At 34.1% G+C, this 19,272-nt stretch overlaps 1 protein-coding gene across 4 annotated transcripts in view; it reads right to left on the bottom strand.

Annotated features, from left to right (window-relative positions):
- Window positions 1-3,810: 3,810 nt before the first annotated feature.
- LOC138694736 (pyruvate kinase-like) overlaps window positions 3,811-19,272 on the bottom strand; it is a 40,262-nt gene continuing 24,800 nt past the window's right edge. For all 4 annotated transcript variants that reach the window (XM_069818738.1, XM_069818739.1, XM_069818737.1 and 1 more), the window contains 8 exons: window positions 17,926-18,149; window positions 16,707-16,893; window positions 14,924-15,133; window positions 12,559-12,740; window positions 10,273-10,518; window positions 8,598-8,820; window positions 5,532-5,688; window positions 3,811-4,645 (listed from right to left, as the gene is read on the bottom strand). In XM_069818738.1, the coding sequence (XP_069674839.1) occupies window positions 4,633-4,645; window positions 5,532-5,688; window positions 8,598-8,820; window positions 10,273-10,518; window positions 12,559-12,740; window positions 14,924-15,133; window positions 16,707-16,893; window positions 17,926-18,149 (1,442 nt within the window). In that variant the 3' untranslated portion in view covers window positions 3,811-4,632. The remainder of the gene's footprint in view (window positions 4,646-5,531; window positions 5,689-8,597; window positions 8,821-10,272; window positions 10,519-12,558; window positions 12,741-14,923; window positions 15,134-16,706; window positions 16,894-17,925; window positions 18,150-19,272) is intronic.

The following is a 19,272-nucleotide window of genomic DNA, read 5'->3' as shown; positions in this document are numbered from 1 at the left end:
ATATGATTCTTACTATGAGGTAAGGCGCACAAATACATTTGGTTTCACGAGATAACGAATGACCTATACCATACTGACTTTCATGTCTAAATGTTTATTCATTGCAAGAATCACTAAGTCACAATGCAAATTAATGTGTAACAAAATCTCTTGTTCACATACTAATTTTATTTTGAATTCATGTTAGCAGCATTTTTAACGTATATATAAATCGCTTTTTAATATATACTAAGGCTTGCTAAAATAGACTACATAAAAAGTTTTTTTTTTTTTTGTAGGAACTTAGCTTTGTGAAGTTAAGTTTATTGAATATCGATAATAATTTATAATCAGCTACAATATAAAGCCATTTAAGTGTACAGGTGAATTTATAAAATCTGAACATAATATTTAATTACGTCCACAATAATAAATTTCCAAGTTTTTAAAGAAAATCTCAAACACTTCAACATTCAACCATAATTCAGCTAAGAATATGGAATTGCTCCACGTGCTTCAAAAGAAAAGCAGAAACATTTCAATCTGTCCTTGTAATATGATCATCTCTGAAGTATTGAATTGCAAACCGCCTTTTCTTTATGTACTTTCAAAGCGTACAGTAGGATCCATAATAATTGCTCTGTTATTTTCTTTATCAACGGCAATTATGTCAAGAAGTGCAATTCTTGGCAAATCTCTCAGAATGAAAGAAAACTCTAAACAATAAAGTTCTCGTATTGCCTGTGTCTAGTAATTCAGACGAGAGTTCCACATTTCTATCTCAGCAAAATGTCTGTGCTGGAAGCCATCCCACCTGGTATGGCATGGCATGCACGTTTGACACTTTTGCTATAATTTTAATTACCTTCTTGCACTCAAATACAGAGAGCCATAACCAGTTCTTGAGAATCCTTTACTTTTTTCTTGGAATATAAATTAACTGTGGTCCATGATGGAAATCACTACTCTGATATTCAAATTAAAGAAACTACTTTGTTATAGGCTTCTAAAGTAAATTTCTTTCCTAAACTAGAATAATGTAAAATAATAGTGCTTCTGTTTTTAGGATGTGTGGCTTAGTTTTTAAATAATAGAACTTGGTATAGTATTTCATTTTTCTTTTATAAATGTATAACACATTCTTTGTCAATTTCTGTCAGATGCATTTCCAATTCACTGTGGGCTAAAGCAAGGAGATGCACTATCACCTTTACTTTTTAACTTTGCTCTAGAGTATGCCATTAGGAAAGTCCAGGATAATAGAGAGCATTTGGAATTGAACGGGTTACATCAGCTGCTTGTCTATGCGGATGACATGAATATATTACGAGAAAATCCACAAACGATTAGGGAAAACACGGGAATTTTACTTGAAGCAAGTAAAGAGATAGGTTTGGAAGTAAATCCCGAAAAGACAAAGTATATGATTACGTCTCGTGACGAGAATATTGTACGAAATGGAAATATAAAAATTGGAAATTTATCCTTTGAAGAGGTGGAAAAATTCAAATACCTGGGAGCAACAGTAACAAATATAAATGATACTCGGGAGGAAATTAAACACAGAATAAATATGGGAAATGCCTGTTATTATTCAGTTGAGAAGCTTTTATTATCCAGTCTGCTGTCAAAAAATCTGAAAGCTAGAATTTATAAAACAGTTATATTACTGGTTCTTTATGGTTGTGAAAATTGGACTCTCACTTTGAGAGAGGAACATAGGTTAAGAGTGTTTGAGAATAAGGTGCTTAGGAAAATATGTTGTTCTTTTCTAATGCCAGGCGTTTGACAATAAAGTCATTTGACCTCTTGCACTCCAATATTTTTCAAAGATATTATCATGGCCAGCCACTGAAGCACAGATTTTGAGGTGTTCCGAATCCATTTCTTGGCTTAGGAAAATATTTGGGGCTAAGAAGGATGAAGTTACAGGAGAATGGAGAAAGTTACACAACACAGAACTGCACGCATTGTATTCTTCACCTGACATAATTAGGAACATTAAATCCAGACGTTTGAGATGGGCAGGGCATGTAGCACGTATGGTGAATCCAGAAATGCATATAGTGTGTTAGTTGGGAGGCCGGAGGGAAAAAGACCTTTGGGGAGGCCGAGACGTAGATGGGAAGATATATTTATAACTACAATATCGCACCATCTATCCTTAAGTACTAAATACGATAACCTATTACTGATAAATTCGATCTTATAACTCATAATAAACTATTACAATGGCCATAACTACACGTAATTCCTCACTACGATTATACTCGTCTGTGTGGTTACAACATCGAGGCAATGAATGGCAAGTGCCTTCTGGCAGAGTGGCATATTACTCTCGTACAGCCTGTCACAGGCTATGCAGTTTCTCCAACCTTACAAACAATGATAATTTCGATGTAGTAAGGGCGAGTTGGCCAATGTCTGCCAGGCTTATGTTGCAGATATGTGTCTTAAATATTTGGAGGTGTAAAAAACTCAAAATTCGACCTTTAGTGGGTTCACCCTTCTCTTATGGCACGCCTCATATAAATGGGCTGCCAAACAATCATGCCCAGGCAGAAGACTGCCACTGCTGAATTTCTTGATTCTTCAGGGATGATTAAATTTTAGAAGAGGGGTTCCCATGATTTATCTTAAACTGATTCCTTTATTCTGTTTAAAAATTTTTGTTTGTATTTGAATTTTTTATTGAATTTAACAGAAATAAATAATTTTTGAGCAATATGTTTTTGTTTTAGGGTGCACCCTTTCTTAGCCAGTTGATCTGCCAATTCATTACCTGCAATGCTGCAGTGTGCTGGAACCCATTGCAGAACTATTTCCTTGCCTAGTTTTTTAGCTGCTTGATCAGGGTACAGCACTGAGAAGTTAACAGTTTTCTGTGAACTATTATTAGCTATAGCTTGTGTAGCTGCTTTTAAGCAATGAGGATTATAGCTTTGGAAAATTTATTTATTATTTGCGGTAGAAAGGTAAATACAGCTTCAACTTCTCCATCAAAGTTGTGGAGCCCTTCCCAACTGCTTTATAGAACAAGAAAAATTTACAAATTCCTCCAGCTCCTGCACCATCATAGTCGTTTTGTAAAGATCCATCACTGTAAATATGTAACCAGGTTTCACAAGGATATTTGCTATTAATCGTTTCTAATGTTAATTGTTTTGCTCCATTTGGATTTGTATAATTTTTAACAATTGGTTCCAATAAGTTGTTTCCAGTTTGAATATTTATGTATTCCATGGGATTTTATCGGATTTGTAACATTTCAATAAAATATTGAATTAAATCATTTTACTGTATCAGTCTTTTCCGAAAACACATCTCAATATTTCCTAGAAATATTCTTGTTCATTTGTCAGCATGTTTGAATAAGCTCAGAGTCTATGTTGTGGAGATAATTTCACATTGAAGTAGAGCAGTTTTGCTGTTAACCTAGTAGCACTACGTGTAGAGTTTTATAAATTGATGAATCTGTACACTCGAGAGTTTAAAAAGAAACACAAGTTGGAATCTCATAAATGACGCCAATAAATCATCACTCATGAGGCAACTAAGTCATCTAAGGGTGTAGGGTGTTCATATAGACATTTAACCATTTTGTTTTAATTCGCGTAAAAACGAGTTTTTAAGTCGCAATGTACAAAAGTTTCGCATTTTGTAAGAGAAAAGTTAACATTTCCTCTCCATTGTCTTATATTATTTCTGTACATTTGAAGTTTTCGCTGGTGATTTAAACTACCCTTATCTCTAATAATGAGAAATATACATTCTATAAATACTCAGTTTATGTATTAAAAACATATACAGAAAGTAATGAAAATGCGAACATAAATGCTTCTCAGACTTTTTTTTATTTTTATAGCATTACATTCATTTTTAACGAGACAACCATACTGCTGGTTTCCTCCTACAACAACACAGCTATAGTACAATATTCACAGAGCAGTTGACTGATCATCAATTCCGACTAGAATGTAATTAATAATTACATACACCCTTTACAGCTCTGCTTTATTCGGTATTTATGCTTTTAATGTGGTTGAAACTCAGGTAGTATCTCGATTACTCAAACTGCCCATCTTCAAAGAGACAATTCCTGTCATAATAGGCATAGTACATGAAGACACTTCTAGTAAAATGCTACATGTTCATTTAACAACGTCATTAAAAATAACTTTCTTTAGTGTAATACACTGTATGAATTCTATGTAAATTATGAATTTCTTTCTATGTCAACCACAATGACAAAAATATATTATTTACACCTCAGTTAATACAATATTAAAGTTAACTCTAGTTTTACTGTTTAATCTCAACAATATTGTCATTTACAATTCATACAAGGAGAAATTAATACTGATGTTTTTAAGCTCAAATCAATCTAATTAAATTAAATGTCATTTCATGAATGTAAATGTGTACCTTCTTTTGTTACATTTTGTAACTCAACTTTGTTACAGAATTCATGTCTTTATATGTACTTCATATGAACAAAACAGTAATCTTATTACTGAAATAATGTTTTAAGTACAATGACATGACGAAAAGAAGTTCTAGAATTGAAATAAGACGATGATCTAATCACTAACAACTTTACGTTTTAACTGTGCTTCATTTCGTACTTCATGTGGCAGTGATGGCTTGTGCAGTTCATTCCGCATTACTGTAACAGATAAAAACAGAACAGTTCTACACAAATCTGTAACATATTTTGTTTCATTGCACTAATAAACTCTATATTGTCATAAATATTGTTACATTCGAATTGCCTAGGTGCAAACTTCCAACATATCCTCACTTGTCCACAAACATAAGTATAATAATGAGCCACATGAGTATTGGTGGTATAACCACATCACATACAGAGGAAATGCTATAGAGGTGGAAACCCCACTATTTTTTTCTCCTACAGCAACCTGTCAGATCTCGCAACAAAATTTAACTAAGATCATAGGGCCTAATATTTCAAGGGAAGAAGATAATTTATGTGTGTAGCAAATAGATGGACAATTGGCATTGAAAGCTTTGTAAGTAGCTGTCCTTATAACTAGGGCAACTATTTTATAAACAGAATAGTATTGTACCAATACCTTGCTTGATTCATTCCAACAACAGCAATACTATAGCAAATGGAAGTAGAACTGGGTTACACTTGGAAGAGGGCAGGAGATTAAATCATTCAGGTAGACTGTGGATCATAACTCAACAACAGCTTCATTACAGAATAATCAGTATTAATATTTTTCAATATTTAACTCTGTTCATAATCTGCTGACTCCACAAACTTACATTTTACTTCGTTGAATTTTAAAATTTATTCAAATAATGAAATATAAACTCAAAAAATCATAGCTTGGAAAGCAAAACACGAATAAACAAATATGAAACTAATATTAAAAAGTCTCGTGAAATTTCAGAATAATGCCAAAGTAATATATTCTGCTGCGGTTATGAACAGACTTACGAACTGTGTAATTAATTAACGTTAGTTTTTGCTGTCTCCAGTTTGTGCACCAATCATAGCTCCTCTGATATCAGCAGATACATACACAATGCGCATTGTATTGGTAAATCCTGGTCCCTGCTTCCAACCGGTCACAACTATCACAGGATCCCCTGCCTTGATGAAGCCTCGCCCCTTACCAAACTTGAGACCGAACTGAACTCTTGCATCTACGTCTTTCAACCAGTCTGGCAGAGGACCCTCTGTAACATGGAAAATACAATCAGACCAAATAATTCACATGCAGAGAAATAAGCCTTAAGTTTAGATCATAAAGACACCATAGTTAAGTTTAAATGACTAATTATACCATAATATACTGGCATGTTACATAGTAATGAATTCAAGGGAATTATTGGTGGTTTTAAGAGCATCGACTTTTTCTTTTATTTAACCCCCTTATATAGACTTATTATTATCATCATAGGTCCCAGAAAAGAGAGGCTGGCCACGCCCTGCATGGTTTCTGCAGAGTGCATAACAAGTGGCGGTGCGTCAATAAGAGCACAAGAGCACGTGAACACCTTGTTTCCATTAATGCACGACTAGTTTTATTATTTAATACCGTATTGGCCTAGTGGGGATGTATAATATCAGGATCGAGTATTTTAAACTTCCCGCATCTTGCATAAACTTCTTATGTAAACTTGGCAACATCCATTCACGTACAAGCTGTGCTCTTTTCAAGAAGGTTACAGAAATTTCACGCATGCGCGAGAGAAAATTGTCTTTCGCTGGCCGCTTATGACTCGTCAAGAGCACAAAGCATTAAGTGAACAGTGAATCTATCCTACAGATGGCAGGTGCATCGATGCCTATCGTTTACGTGCTATATATCGAGGAGAAAAGTCTGTATTTTAGCCTGCAGGTGTCAGCATCTCACTGTTGGAACATTTACTTTATCGATGTGTGTACAGTGTAGTTTGTGAATTACTATACTTCAGTTTCGGCATATAGCATAGTTTGGCTTTCAAACACGTGCTGGCTGAATGTGATGGTGGTATGAATTTAAATATCTGTATGGTGGTGTATATTATTTAAGAATAATATTTACTGGCATGTATTTATAGTAATCAATCTATGCGAATGGGATTTACAGTACTGGTATAGGCTATAGTGTATCAGTGTGTTGTGAATCAAAATACAGTATATTACTGAACACACGCTTTTGTAAATTGTTTTATGTATTAATTTTTAACAGACATAAACAATGAACTCTGTTGAAGTAATTATGAAGAGTAAATAACTGGGTAAACTGGCTTTCCAGGAGAAATTGGAAATAAAAAGACTAGGTTCCATTATTATTATTATTATTATTATTATTATTATTATTATTATTATTATTATATGTTGTTTTGAATTTATATAGGGTTTTTTCGACAGTGAAACATTGGAATCATGACATTTCATATTATGCTAAAAACGTACGATTTCAAATTCTCTTTGATTTTGGAACACAAAATTGTGAACACACATAATATTTTATCACGAGCCGCCACTGTGCATAACCATTTCTTAGGCTCTTCTCTAATATATAACAGTACTAACAATAAATGTTCAATAATCTGGACTTACCATGCTCACAGCCATTTGCCGCCACATACAACTGACTTCTTCTGATAAATGAATGAACAACACCCTGAAGTTCCACATCATTGATAGCTTGGATTTCTTCTCGTATATATTAGTCTTTTAGTTCATCTATAGAATGAGGACTTTTCCTATAAACCCAACCTTTTAGTGTTCCCCATAAATAAAAATCACAGGGTGTTATATCTGGGCTTGGAGGCCACAAATTATTACTGATTAGTCTCGTACTGAAAATACGCCTCAATTCCCTCATTGACATGGCAACTGTATGAGCAGTGGAGGAATCTTGTTACAAATAAACTGACAATCGTGTAAGAACACTACGTTCTCTGCTTTATTTTCGATTCTTCACTGAGCCTGTTTCTTTAAATCTTTTAGTGAGTCGTCTAATTGTTTTGACAGATGGCACTGGTCTGTTTGAAAACTTTATTCGAAATTTTCGTCTTGTTTTCGCACACGACCTTCTGCCTTTTATGTACGTATTGTACATATACACACGTTCACACAATGAGAATTTGTTGCTAGGCATTACCTAAATACACAATAATCACTAAACTTTATACACTAGCGTTGTACACTTGAAGAAGTGAGAGTTTCATTACAAGACTTCCAAGCACAATGAATGCCAAATGGCTACTGGAAGTCAATTATGCAGAGAAACTGTTAGTGTGTGGTAGAAACCATGCAGGGCATGGCCAGCCGCTCTTTTCTGGGACCTATGATGATAATATCTCTGTATATACATCAGGGACCTGAAAGCAGTACCATGGCCTAAGGCTTATTTACCTTACTACTTTTAATTTGGGAATGATTGTTGAGTCTGAACGTTTGCTTTCTTTGTAGATATTGTGATTCAAGCTATGTGATACCATCTGTAAATTCAGTCATATAGGCTCAAGGTCCAATGGAGTCCCGGTAGTGCCTTTTTCACTCCCTCAAAAATGTACAGTACTACGCCTCCTCACACTGATGCCATCTGTACACCAGTCACAATACATCACACCACACAGTTTTGGGTAGATCGTACTGAAATAATGATTTTAATGGAGAGTGACTGTGGAAAGAGGGAAACAGAAGAACCCCAAAGAAAACCTTCAAGAACCTTGGCTCTGCAAATGAGACTGTGCCACCACCGGGATTCGAACCAAGGTCCACAGTCAACATAAGCCAGCACTCTGCCAACTGAGCTACCAAGGTGGATTAGTGTATCTTAGTGGTGAAGGCGCTGTCACTGGGAAGAAAAAAGTTCTTAGTATGGTTTTTGTAATGCTTTCAGTGCAGCACCACGTATAAAATAATTTTTACAAATAAATGGAGTATTCGATTATGTACTAAACTACATTTTACGCTCAATACAAGTAAAGCAGAATGTTATAATGCAAGAATTATATTCTGTTTGATCTATTACCAAGAGCTATTCTACAGGACTGGATGTTTCTGAATCTGTGATATGGCGCAAAAACCCAAAAATCTCGCATCACAATGAATACAAAAATGTTCTAACCTTTTCATGATTAATTACCTGTGTAATGAAGAGGTAGAAGACCCCTGAAGAGATGACATTGTCGAGCAACTTGTGAGTAACGAGTCACAGCAATGATAGGACATCTTGGACGATATTTAGAAATCAGATGAGCCGAACGTCCTGATGTTGTGATAACAATAATGGCAGCAGCCAGACACTTGGCTGATGCTTCCACTGCAGCAATTGCAATGGTGTGGGCTGCATCAATTGGAGGCTTTGCCTGGTAACAAATTATCAGTAAAATATTATAAAATAATTGAAGCCATTCCAAATTACGACTTTTGACAGTATTTTGCCTGTCTAAATGATGTGGAAGAATGTGATATATTTTATTAATATTTTCCCCTAATTCAACCCTGTATCAAGAGTAACTATTCTATTATTTGAAAACAAAAATACTCGCAGAGTAAGACTCTGTTATGAGATGTTCTTATTTACAAAAATGTTAATTACTAAAAATTGATAAACAAAATGCATCTTTAAGCTTGTGTCTGCATTAAAGTAGGAGCTTCTACGTTTGCTATATTGCGATTTTTTTTTTTTTTTTTTTAGTTCTATCCTTTCAAGTAAGCAGTAAAATATTAAGTTCAGGTATATCTTTTTGTATTAATCTGTTACTGCTGGCTGGATTTGAATCCGGGTTTTTAATACGAAACTCAGGATGTTCATCAATACAAATTCAATTTGTAAGGTTATGTTACATTACTGAAGTGTAAATATATTCAATAATAAATAATTAAAAATGAGGTACTTTTGGAAAGTAAAGATACAAGGCCTACTGGAAAAAATAGGGAAAGTCTTTTCGTAACTTCGATAATATTGACAATTTCCCTAAGAAATATCTCCCAACAGCAAGGTCATTGAAGCCAATTACGGTGATAGTTTGATAAGCAATGAATGTTGAAAATAGTATCTGCTACCCAGTTCCACAAAGTGCAAGATAGTCTGATTCAATTTTTCAATGTGAAATGTTATGTTCCCACAGACATCAATCTCGAACTCTGTTTAGTGACCAAATAAACGCGACACAGTGATGTAATGAATTTTCTGCTGGCAAAATAGACGTTCATGATAAATTAGGAGTACCATTTTATTTAATGATGTTTTCAGCTGTACATCTTGAATTTTTTTAATTTTAACATTCCCAAGAAATGACCAACAAATAACCTCACAAAAATCTTCAATTTTTTTCCCCCGTTTTCCATTTCTCTGACATCAAAATTAAATAAGCAATGTTCCAGATTACAAACTAGTTATCAATTAAATCAATACAGTAACATATTTTATCCGCATCGGTTTGATAATTAATACTTATTCATCGTTTATATCACCATGGTACTGGCATTCATTACCGCACTGAGTACATGTAAATGATTACTGCACTGAGTGTGGTAATGGCATTTGATTACAGCACTGAGTGCAGTAATCTTTCACATATCGCACTCAGTAAACGATCGTATCATGAATGCATTAAACATATTAAATAAACATGGATGAAATATTGTATGCAACTAGTGAGATGATCATAATTACTGCTCTCATGTAATTACAGAACTCTGCTTACACCTCGTTCGTGCAGAACACATTCGAGCGGTAATAATGCTCATGTCCCACTAGTTACATAAATAACTATAAAATACACATGTAATGAAGTAAAATCTACTTATCTCACCTGAGTACTGAGTTCCTGGAACAACTGTTTTTGCCAGATAGCAGCTTCTGCTTCCTTGCAAATATTAGCCATTGTTAGGACACATTCTAGAGGATAGTCGCCCTTAGCTGTTTCTCCAGACAACATTACACAATCAGCACCATCGAGAATGGCATTTGCTACATCAGATCCTTCAGCTCGAGTAGGACGTGGTTTCTTCACCATTGATTCCAACATCTGTGTCGCACAGATGACTGGCTTTCCTACCTGATGCATGTACACAATAACCAATGTCATTAAAATTTGAATTAATAATGAAAAAATTAATTCTATATACGTAATTTTAAGAAAGCAATTGTTATCTTGTGTAGAGGCATCTTTTGGGGAAAATGTTCATTGAAGAAAACTGGACATCCCTCCTTCCCTGCCAGTCAATCCACTTCAGCATTTTTTTTACCAATTTTTGTTCACTTCTTTCAACATTTATAAGTCTACTTATAACCATAGATTTTCATTAATATCTTGACTGGATAGCATATACATGCCTGAAATAAAATATCTAAAATCTTCACAATTGAAGTCTCTCTCCAATAATGAATTATACTTTCTTCTCATTAAATAACGACTTAATTGAACCTTAAAAGACTATCCTATCAAATCGACATTGTGAATTTCAGAACCTCTTCAAGTTTTTTTTTTTTCCCCCTTCACGTAACACCAATGGTAAAATAAGGGTCAGTATTCTTCTACTGTTTAACATTCCTGTAATTTTCAGGAGCTCAATAAATGAACTCACTGTTTCTCCAAGAAACAGGAGAATTATTGTTGGGGCAAGATTTGAACTTTAAATAACTAATTTGGTACATGTCTTAATCGAAAGCTAATTTTCCTTAATTATATTTCTGTGCTGTACATTCTTACATTACTTACACTAATAACGAAATTTAATAGTTTTTATCAAACGATTTAGCAATATGATAAGCATAGACGATAGTGTCAACAACCTTCAGAAGTCTTAACGCATCTTGACAAGCATTAATTGTAATAATGGTTCAGATATGACATTTAGGGTTTTATATCTGTTGTACAGTACCCAGTTTTTATGTTATACATATTGTGCTCGCCTCTATTTCTACCTCACAACCCAACCACCTACTGACATCTAATTCAATGACAGCTCTGATTCTGCATTGCTTCCAGCGAGTTTTAATAGAAAATCTTATGAGATTTTAGATTTCACGATGATTATAAGAAGAAACCTGTTTGTTAATTCTAAATTATTCTTCGGAACCTTAACCTACATTTAGTGATATAATTCTGCCTGAATCTAACGAAGTTTGGTATGATGTCATTAGGGCTCATGAATTTACACGACTGCTTATCTCTTTCAATGGTTGGTACACTGATAAAAAGGAAAATGACTCCTACTTAGGACTGTCACGGACACCGTATTTAACAAACATTAATGTTCATCACAGATTTGTACATAAAATGCTATAAAATAAGGACTGTGTTTAAATTTCGATACACTTTAAGAGGACTGTATACCAAATGCTCACCAAAAGATCTATACCACTGTTTCATTTGAACAACTATTTGTTAATTTTGTAGAACAATCTTTAAAATTATATTTTCCAAATAGGAATCTCTGATATCAATACTTTGTCTTCCAAATTTTAATAATTAAATATACGGATGGTTAATAATAGCAATGCTTTAATCGTGCAAGGAAATGGTCATGTTTGCCTTATACTGTGTCTTAACATTCCAGTATATGCTCTAAGATGGTTTGCATGGATTCCCCGAATGTTTGAAGTTCTTTACATTTTTTTCTCCAGCTAAATGTCGAGACTGTCCCTTATTGGCATTCCAAAAACCTGGCAACCCTCAATGAGAATCATGTTTCGAAAATTATGATCATTCTACTGACGTAAGATGAGTCACAGTGCACCAAATGAAGTTGGTTCTACTTTGAATAATGACTTGACTGAGAAATCATGGGAGAGAAAGTGATGATACAACAGTAAAAAAAAAAATATTATAGGTATATTAATTTGTCCTACAGAATTTATCTGTAATATTAAGTAAAAAAAAGTCTATCCCAACATCATCTTTGTATATCACAAATTCCACCTAGGCTCACCACATTTTGGATTTGAGCCTGAAATGGGAAGTTGATATGCAAGTTTTTCAACCAACCGTGAACTGAATTAAACTTCAGCTTTGAATATCTCTAATTCATTTTCACATTTGATATAACAATTGACTGAAATGCAGCAATAATAAAATTTACAATGATGAAATTACCTTATTACACCTTGCAATCATAGCCTTCTGAGCTAGGAACACTTTCTCTGGTGGGATTTCGATACCAAGGTCTCCTCGAGCCACCATAATACCATCTGAAGCCTCAATAATCTCATCCAGGTTCACCATGCCTTGATGATTTTCAATCTTCGAAATTATACGAATCTTTTTTCCTTTCTCACCTGAAGAACAAAATATTCATTCTAGATTACACTTAACATCTGTATGTCACTAATGATGTGGTTAAACTTGTTAAATTAACAAATATTTTACTTTAGAGACTAGTTTTGGCAGGAACTTTAAGCCATTATCGAAGTACAAGTGATGCAGTGAAAGTTGTTTATTTAACAAGTTTAACCATATCATTAGTAACAAAATATTGATTAATTAAAATAATTTAATAAATATTTCTTTTATATCTTCTGAGAAACTATACTTCTAAAATATGAATTAATGTAGTTTACAAACTTCTTCATTAATAAAATCTTGTGTAATTCGTTTTTACATAAAATTTGTTTTAAATTGTAACTATAATGCCACCATCATCGTTGTCATTGTCGCCATCATTGTAGTCTTCATCTTTTCCCCTCTTACGCACCTCCATGCCAATGAGATATCTTCATAATCATTGTGCTTACTGAAGTCCAATTTTGAGGACTTGTAACCTTTTTATTGGTTACATGGCAGATAATCCCCATGTGTACATAAACATTATTTTTATAGCATGACTGCAAATGTTTTACACATAGTTTCGGATTATAATTTTTTATGTCTATGTTTAATCATTTTCAAGTTTCCATTTGATTTTTAGTATGTATTTAGATCTGTTCTTTTTTTATGTACTTTACATGCATACAATATTACCGATATTTAGTTGAGGCATGAATGTTCAAATGCCAGATAATATTTTTATCACACAGTTGTTCAAGTAATTTCATCATGTATACCCCTTCACCCAACTGACTGAAAAATACTCAATGTCACTGCGACTAAATTTTACAGAAGACTGGGTTGGCACAGAATAGGTACTGCTCAGATAGCCTCAGGTAGGGTTTATTTGCAAATCAATATTCACACTCAATACGTGAATATAGTTTAATGCAATGGAAGGTACCGTACTTGATTACTTGATTTTACGTCATTCATAGATGTTACGAGTTTCATTGTACGCATTTATTCTATGTGATTTTAAAAATGTCTAAAATTAACCCATCTAAAATAGACAATTTAAGATTTCGGGTTTTTGAATACAGAATAGACCTATTTTCCACTAATGGTCAAATATTTTTCTGCAAAATATGCGAAGCCAGAGTGGCAACATGTAAGATGTTCACTTTCGATAAAAATATAGTTTGTAAGAAACGTATAATTTTTCCTATTCAGAATATCAGTTCAAGAGGACTCAATCATTACTTTGACAAAGCATATCCACGAGTAAATACTTGCCATTACAGTGAATAGAAAGGAGTTCTCATTAAAAGTTTGTTCAATATTTTTTACAATTTTTATGTCGACAGCCAAATAATGGAAGTAGTCCACCATAATGAAAAGAATCCGTATAATTTTAATTATCCTGATCATTTTAAAGACTGCAAATGTTACTTATTACACGAACACAAAAAAATTACGTTTCATTAACGTACTTTTACAATAAAGGAAGTATATTATTATGAATTTATGTTATTACTTATTAAACAAGACTCTTGATCCATTCATTCACTGTTCTGCTCAAGGACAGGTCTTTCACCGCAAACCCAACTTTCTTCAATCTTTTCTATTTTATGCCTTCCTCCTCGTCTCATATAATCCATATACCTTAATGTCGTCTATCATCTGATATCTTCTTCTGCCCTGAACTCTTCTCCTGTTCACCATTCCTTCCAGTGCCTCCTTCAGTAGGCAGTTTCTTCTCAGCCAATGACTCAACCACCAATTCGTTTTCCTCTTTCTGATCAGTTTCAGTATCATTCTTTCTTCACCTACTCTTTCCAACACAGCTTCATTTCTTACTCTGTTCACTTCACATATTCCGTTTTTCTCCATATCCACATTTCAAATGCTTCTATTTAATTCTCTTCACTTTGTTGTAATGTTCATGTTTCTGCCCCATACAATGAATGACACACTCCATACAAAGCACTTCACTAGACTCTTTATCTATTATGAATTTCAAATGCTTAAAGAGCAGTTACGTTAATTTTTACTAGCCACATACTTCTTACAACTCTTTTCTTGTAACTTCAAACCATCAGATTGGATGTGTTCGTAATCAAATGTAAAAGAGAAAATTGTTTTGAGTTGTTTAAATAATTAAATGCATGTTCACAAATAATAAACTCTCTATGAAAACAAACTAAATACAAACCTAAGATTCCTCGAATTTCTTGCAGAGCAGCTGCATCTCGAATGAAAGATGCGAATATCATATCCACTTCCTGCTCTACTCCAAACGTGAGGTCTGATTTGTCTTTCTCAGATACAGCAGGCAGATCTACAGGAACGCCTGGAAGATTCACACCCTTCCTGCTTCCTAGCATGCCACCGTTCTCAACAGTGCACACCAACTGGTTAGGACCTGCAGAAAATGTAATAATGTATTATTATCATTATCTTACACTACAGGAACACACAATACTTACCAGTAAAATAAATACCTGTAACCATGGAAATACTCTTTAATACAAGCAGAAAAAATTGCCTTTCTTTAAAATTTTTTTAAGTAGATATAGATATTGTATGCAAATTAAACATTTTTAAGACTGAACTGTTAAACTGAAAATAAATTATGAAATTTCAAGACAGAGTAAAAATCACATGTCTTATGATTTAATTTTCCGAGCAAATGCGAGAGTTGATGTGTGAATGAAATGAAGTGCACTGCTGTTAATTTATATATCATAATCCATATGCGACTACAGTGAGTAATATTGTAGAAAACTAATACTTCTGATTATATTAGCCTATTAAATTAATAAAATTACTAAAGAAATTTAATTATAAAATAAGCAGCACATGTAACCACTGGCAATATATTATGTAAAATGTACCATAATTAGAGATTGAATATTAGCTTTTAAAATCTAAAAATTCGAACTACAAGGCGCGTCCATAAAGTAACTTTCCCACTCGTCCCACAGCTAGCAAACCATATGTTGCGCGAAGTGACTGCGTGTACGTGATAGAGTAATGTCCTGGCATGGCACATGCGCTAGCGGAACTTCCCAAGTGCTCTCAGTAGCTTCGTTGCATTGATTGAAGATTGACGTTCCTATTCCAGCTTCTGCTGCATGTGAAGTGCGGTCAGTGATAAAGTTTTTGAATGCACAGGGCATAGCACCGATTGAAATTTATCGTTAGCTGTGACAGGTTTATGAGCCTAATGTCATGAGCAAGCAGATGGTGCGTTGCTGCTGTAGACAATTTTCAGCAGGATGCCAAAATGTGCATGACAAAGAGCGCAGTGGGAGACCAACCATCATCACAGACGACCTTGTGGAGCAACGCACCATCTGCTTGCTCATGACGTTAGGACCATAGACCTGGCACAGCAGACGATAAATTTCAACGACGCTATGCCCTGTGCATTCAAAAACTTTATCAGTGACCGCACTTCATACACAGTGGGAGCTGGAAATATACATACATAGAACGTTGTGAGATATCACTCGCAATAAATAAGCCCAAGTTACGCAACTATACAAACTACAATGGCCTATATACATATATAGAGAATTTACGATAATGCTTTGACTGTGTTTAGTATGTTGCCTTATCCAAACTGGGCATATTGTTATGGGTATGTATCTCCTCAAACCTGATTTATTCTCACAAAAAGTTCTTTATTTACAATTCACCAAACTAGATAACACGATATTCTCTTCAAAACTGCCATATTACCAGAGAAATTATAAACTTAAAAAAAAAAAGATTAATTACTGGACAAAACTGAACAACCAGAACTAATATAATGTTAGTAAACCAAAATAATTATTGGCGAACTGGTGACTCAACAATAATGAACACTAAATTTAAGTTTAGAGAAGTAAGTTTATCACATGTGTGTATGTGTGCGTGTGTGTACATACATCTTTAGTGTAGACAGAAGTTACATCACGAGATATTTAATGAAGAACAATGTATGAACTTACCGACATTATTAACAACAAGTGATATGAGTCCATCATCAACAAATACCCTATTGCCTTGCTTCACCACTTTTGTAATGTTTTCATAGTCAACATAGACAGTTTGAGCTGATCCCTTCTCAGCATATGCTTTGTCAGTGGTTAGCTTTATTGAATCACCTTTCTTCAGTTCCACTTCAGCTGATCCACCCTGCAGCAAAACAAAGTTAAAGAGTTAGGTATGGTGGAAATTAACTTCATTAACAAACGAGGCTCTGGGAACTGAGTCACACGGTATAACTATTCCATCAAAAATGGAGGAAATGCCATTTCAGCATGCTGACCTGCCATGGCATCCATATGTGCCCTAAGTGGTGAAGAGGGGATATGGTCGATGGAGTTGTCTAACAATCTTCCCAGCTAGGTCATATGAACCCACTAACCAACGAAAGGTGTGGTCCTCCTAACAGTTTGGGGGCTTTGTGTAGATGATATAATCGCTGTAACATTAAAATATGGTGCCTGCATTAAAACGGTTATACTTTTTGCTCTTCTATAATGGAGAAGAAGAGAGTTAATGGCTTTATTACCAAAAATTCAGCATTACCTAATAATATTATCATCACTTTATTTGTTTGTTTATTATTAAACTCCCATTCATTGCAGTAACTAATGGTCACTGCAGTAACATAAGATCCTTGGTTATATTAATATTCTTCCTAATGAGATTGTTTTTAAGAATACTGTACAACTTTTTAGATACAGTATGCCTCACAACTTTTAAGGAACCTGGAGGTTCATTGCCATCCTCACATAAGACTGCCATCAGTCCCTCTCCTGTTCAAGATTAATCCAGTCTCTATCATCATATCCCACCTTCCTCCAATCCATTTTAATATTATCCTCCCATCTATGTCTCGGCCTCCCCACAAGTCTTTTTCCCTTCGGCTCCCAACACACTATATGCGAATAGAGGAGATGGCCTTCAGATATGGAGGGTAGCTGGGAATATATATGGAATAAGCAGTCATGGACAGTCTATAAGGGATGGTCCTCCATCTTGGGAGTTGGACGAAGAGCTAACAACCCATCACCATAAAAAACAGTTTGTTACGAAACCACACAGTATGCCATTAAGCTTTTATTAAGCAAGAAACTTTTAATCTTTCATCTAATTATTTATGTCATTTTGCTTTATTTTTATGTTATAAATGTAAAATATATACTTAATCAAGTATTTTACCCCTTCAAGAAGTCCTGTACGGATCTCAGGGCCCTTGGTGTCCAAGGCAATAGCCAGAGGATAATTCATACCCAATTTCTTGCTGTAATTCTCAACAGCTTGCCTGATGTTAGCAATGGTTTCACCATGATACTCGTGACTGCCATGTGAGAAGTTGAGTCTGGCAATGTTCATGCCAGTTTCCATCATCTTTTCCAACATTCCCACGTCTCTGGATGCAGGACCTGGAATAATTTTTCAATAAGTATTCTAACACAATCTTATTTTCAGTGTTGCTTTACAATTCATTTTTATAAAAATGCATAAGCTGTATAGCACTAAATTTACAATGTATGTGTGCGATATATTTCAATTTAAGTAGTAGGAATCGTGATCCGTAATTATTAATAAAAAGAATGAATGAGGAATGTAACAGTGTATTATTTTTTGTAATATTTTATGCTTTTCATGAGTTCCAAGATAAATATTTAATTACTTATTGAAAATGTATATTAAAACCTTTCTACATAAAAACTCTAGTCTTGTATCACAAATAATTAAGTAAATATCCATTTAGGTTTCCTACACGTCTGTGTGACAAAGACAGTTACCAAGGACTACCTTAAGTTTTCACAAACTGCATTTCAACATTTTTCTCCAACCAGTATGAAAGGATAACCACATTTAAGTGTTAAGGAAACTTAAATTGTTTGTTAATATTAGAGAATCAAAGTTATGTATTTTGTTATATAGGTACATGAATTTTAGAGTAAAGAAAGTCCTTTCCACACCATAGTAAGTTATTAGCTACTTAATAAAATAAACATGTGAAGAAAAACAAGTTTCATCAGGATTTTACACACCACACTGAATGACAACCATTAAATGCATGTGTGTGCGATAGCATTTAAGTTATCTACAAAAAAGAAAATATATATACATCCTGATTAGTTTCGTAAGACTATTTTGTCATTTTTAACGAAGCCATACCGGTAATGATCACCAGTTCACTATAATATCACACTATTTTTAATGTTTTACTACAGCAGACTTCAAATAATTTATCCATTTTGATTATGTAATGTGGACTTCACATCACTAATAAAAATGTTGTAAACACATTCATTACGCAACTAGTCAGGTAATGATACTGCTATTACGCAACCAGTTGGGTAAAGATATTGCTATTACCTAGCTGGTTGCGTAATGTGAACCACACATTAAATTAAATTAAATCTGCAGCATTTCCAATATCTGAATCCTTGTTTGAATCCATTTCAACAATCGGTGTTTATTTCTCCTAGTGCTGCTGTCCTTCTGTTATAAACAAAAATCTATGGTGTTTAAAACTAATAAAACATAAATTAA

This window comes from Periplaneta americana, chromosome 2, assembly GCF_040183065.1.
Source record: "Periplaneta americana isolate PAMFEO1 chromosome 2, P.americana_PAMFEO1_priV1, whole genome shotgun sequence".
Classification (NCBI taxonomy): domain Eukaryota; kingdom Metazoa; phylum Arthropoda; class Insecta; order Blattodea; family Blattidae; genus Periplaneta; species Periplaneta americana.
This window is presented reverse-complemented; position numbering and strand designations above follow the sequence as displayed.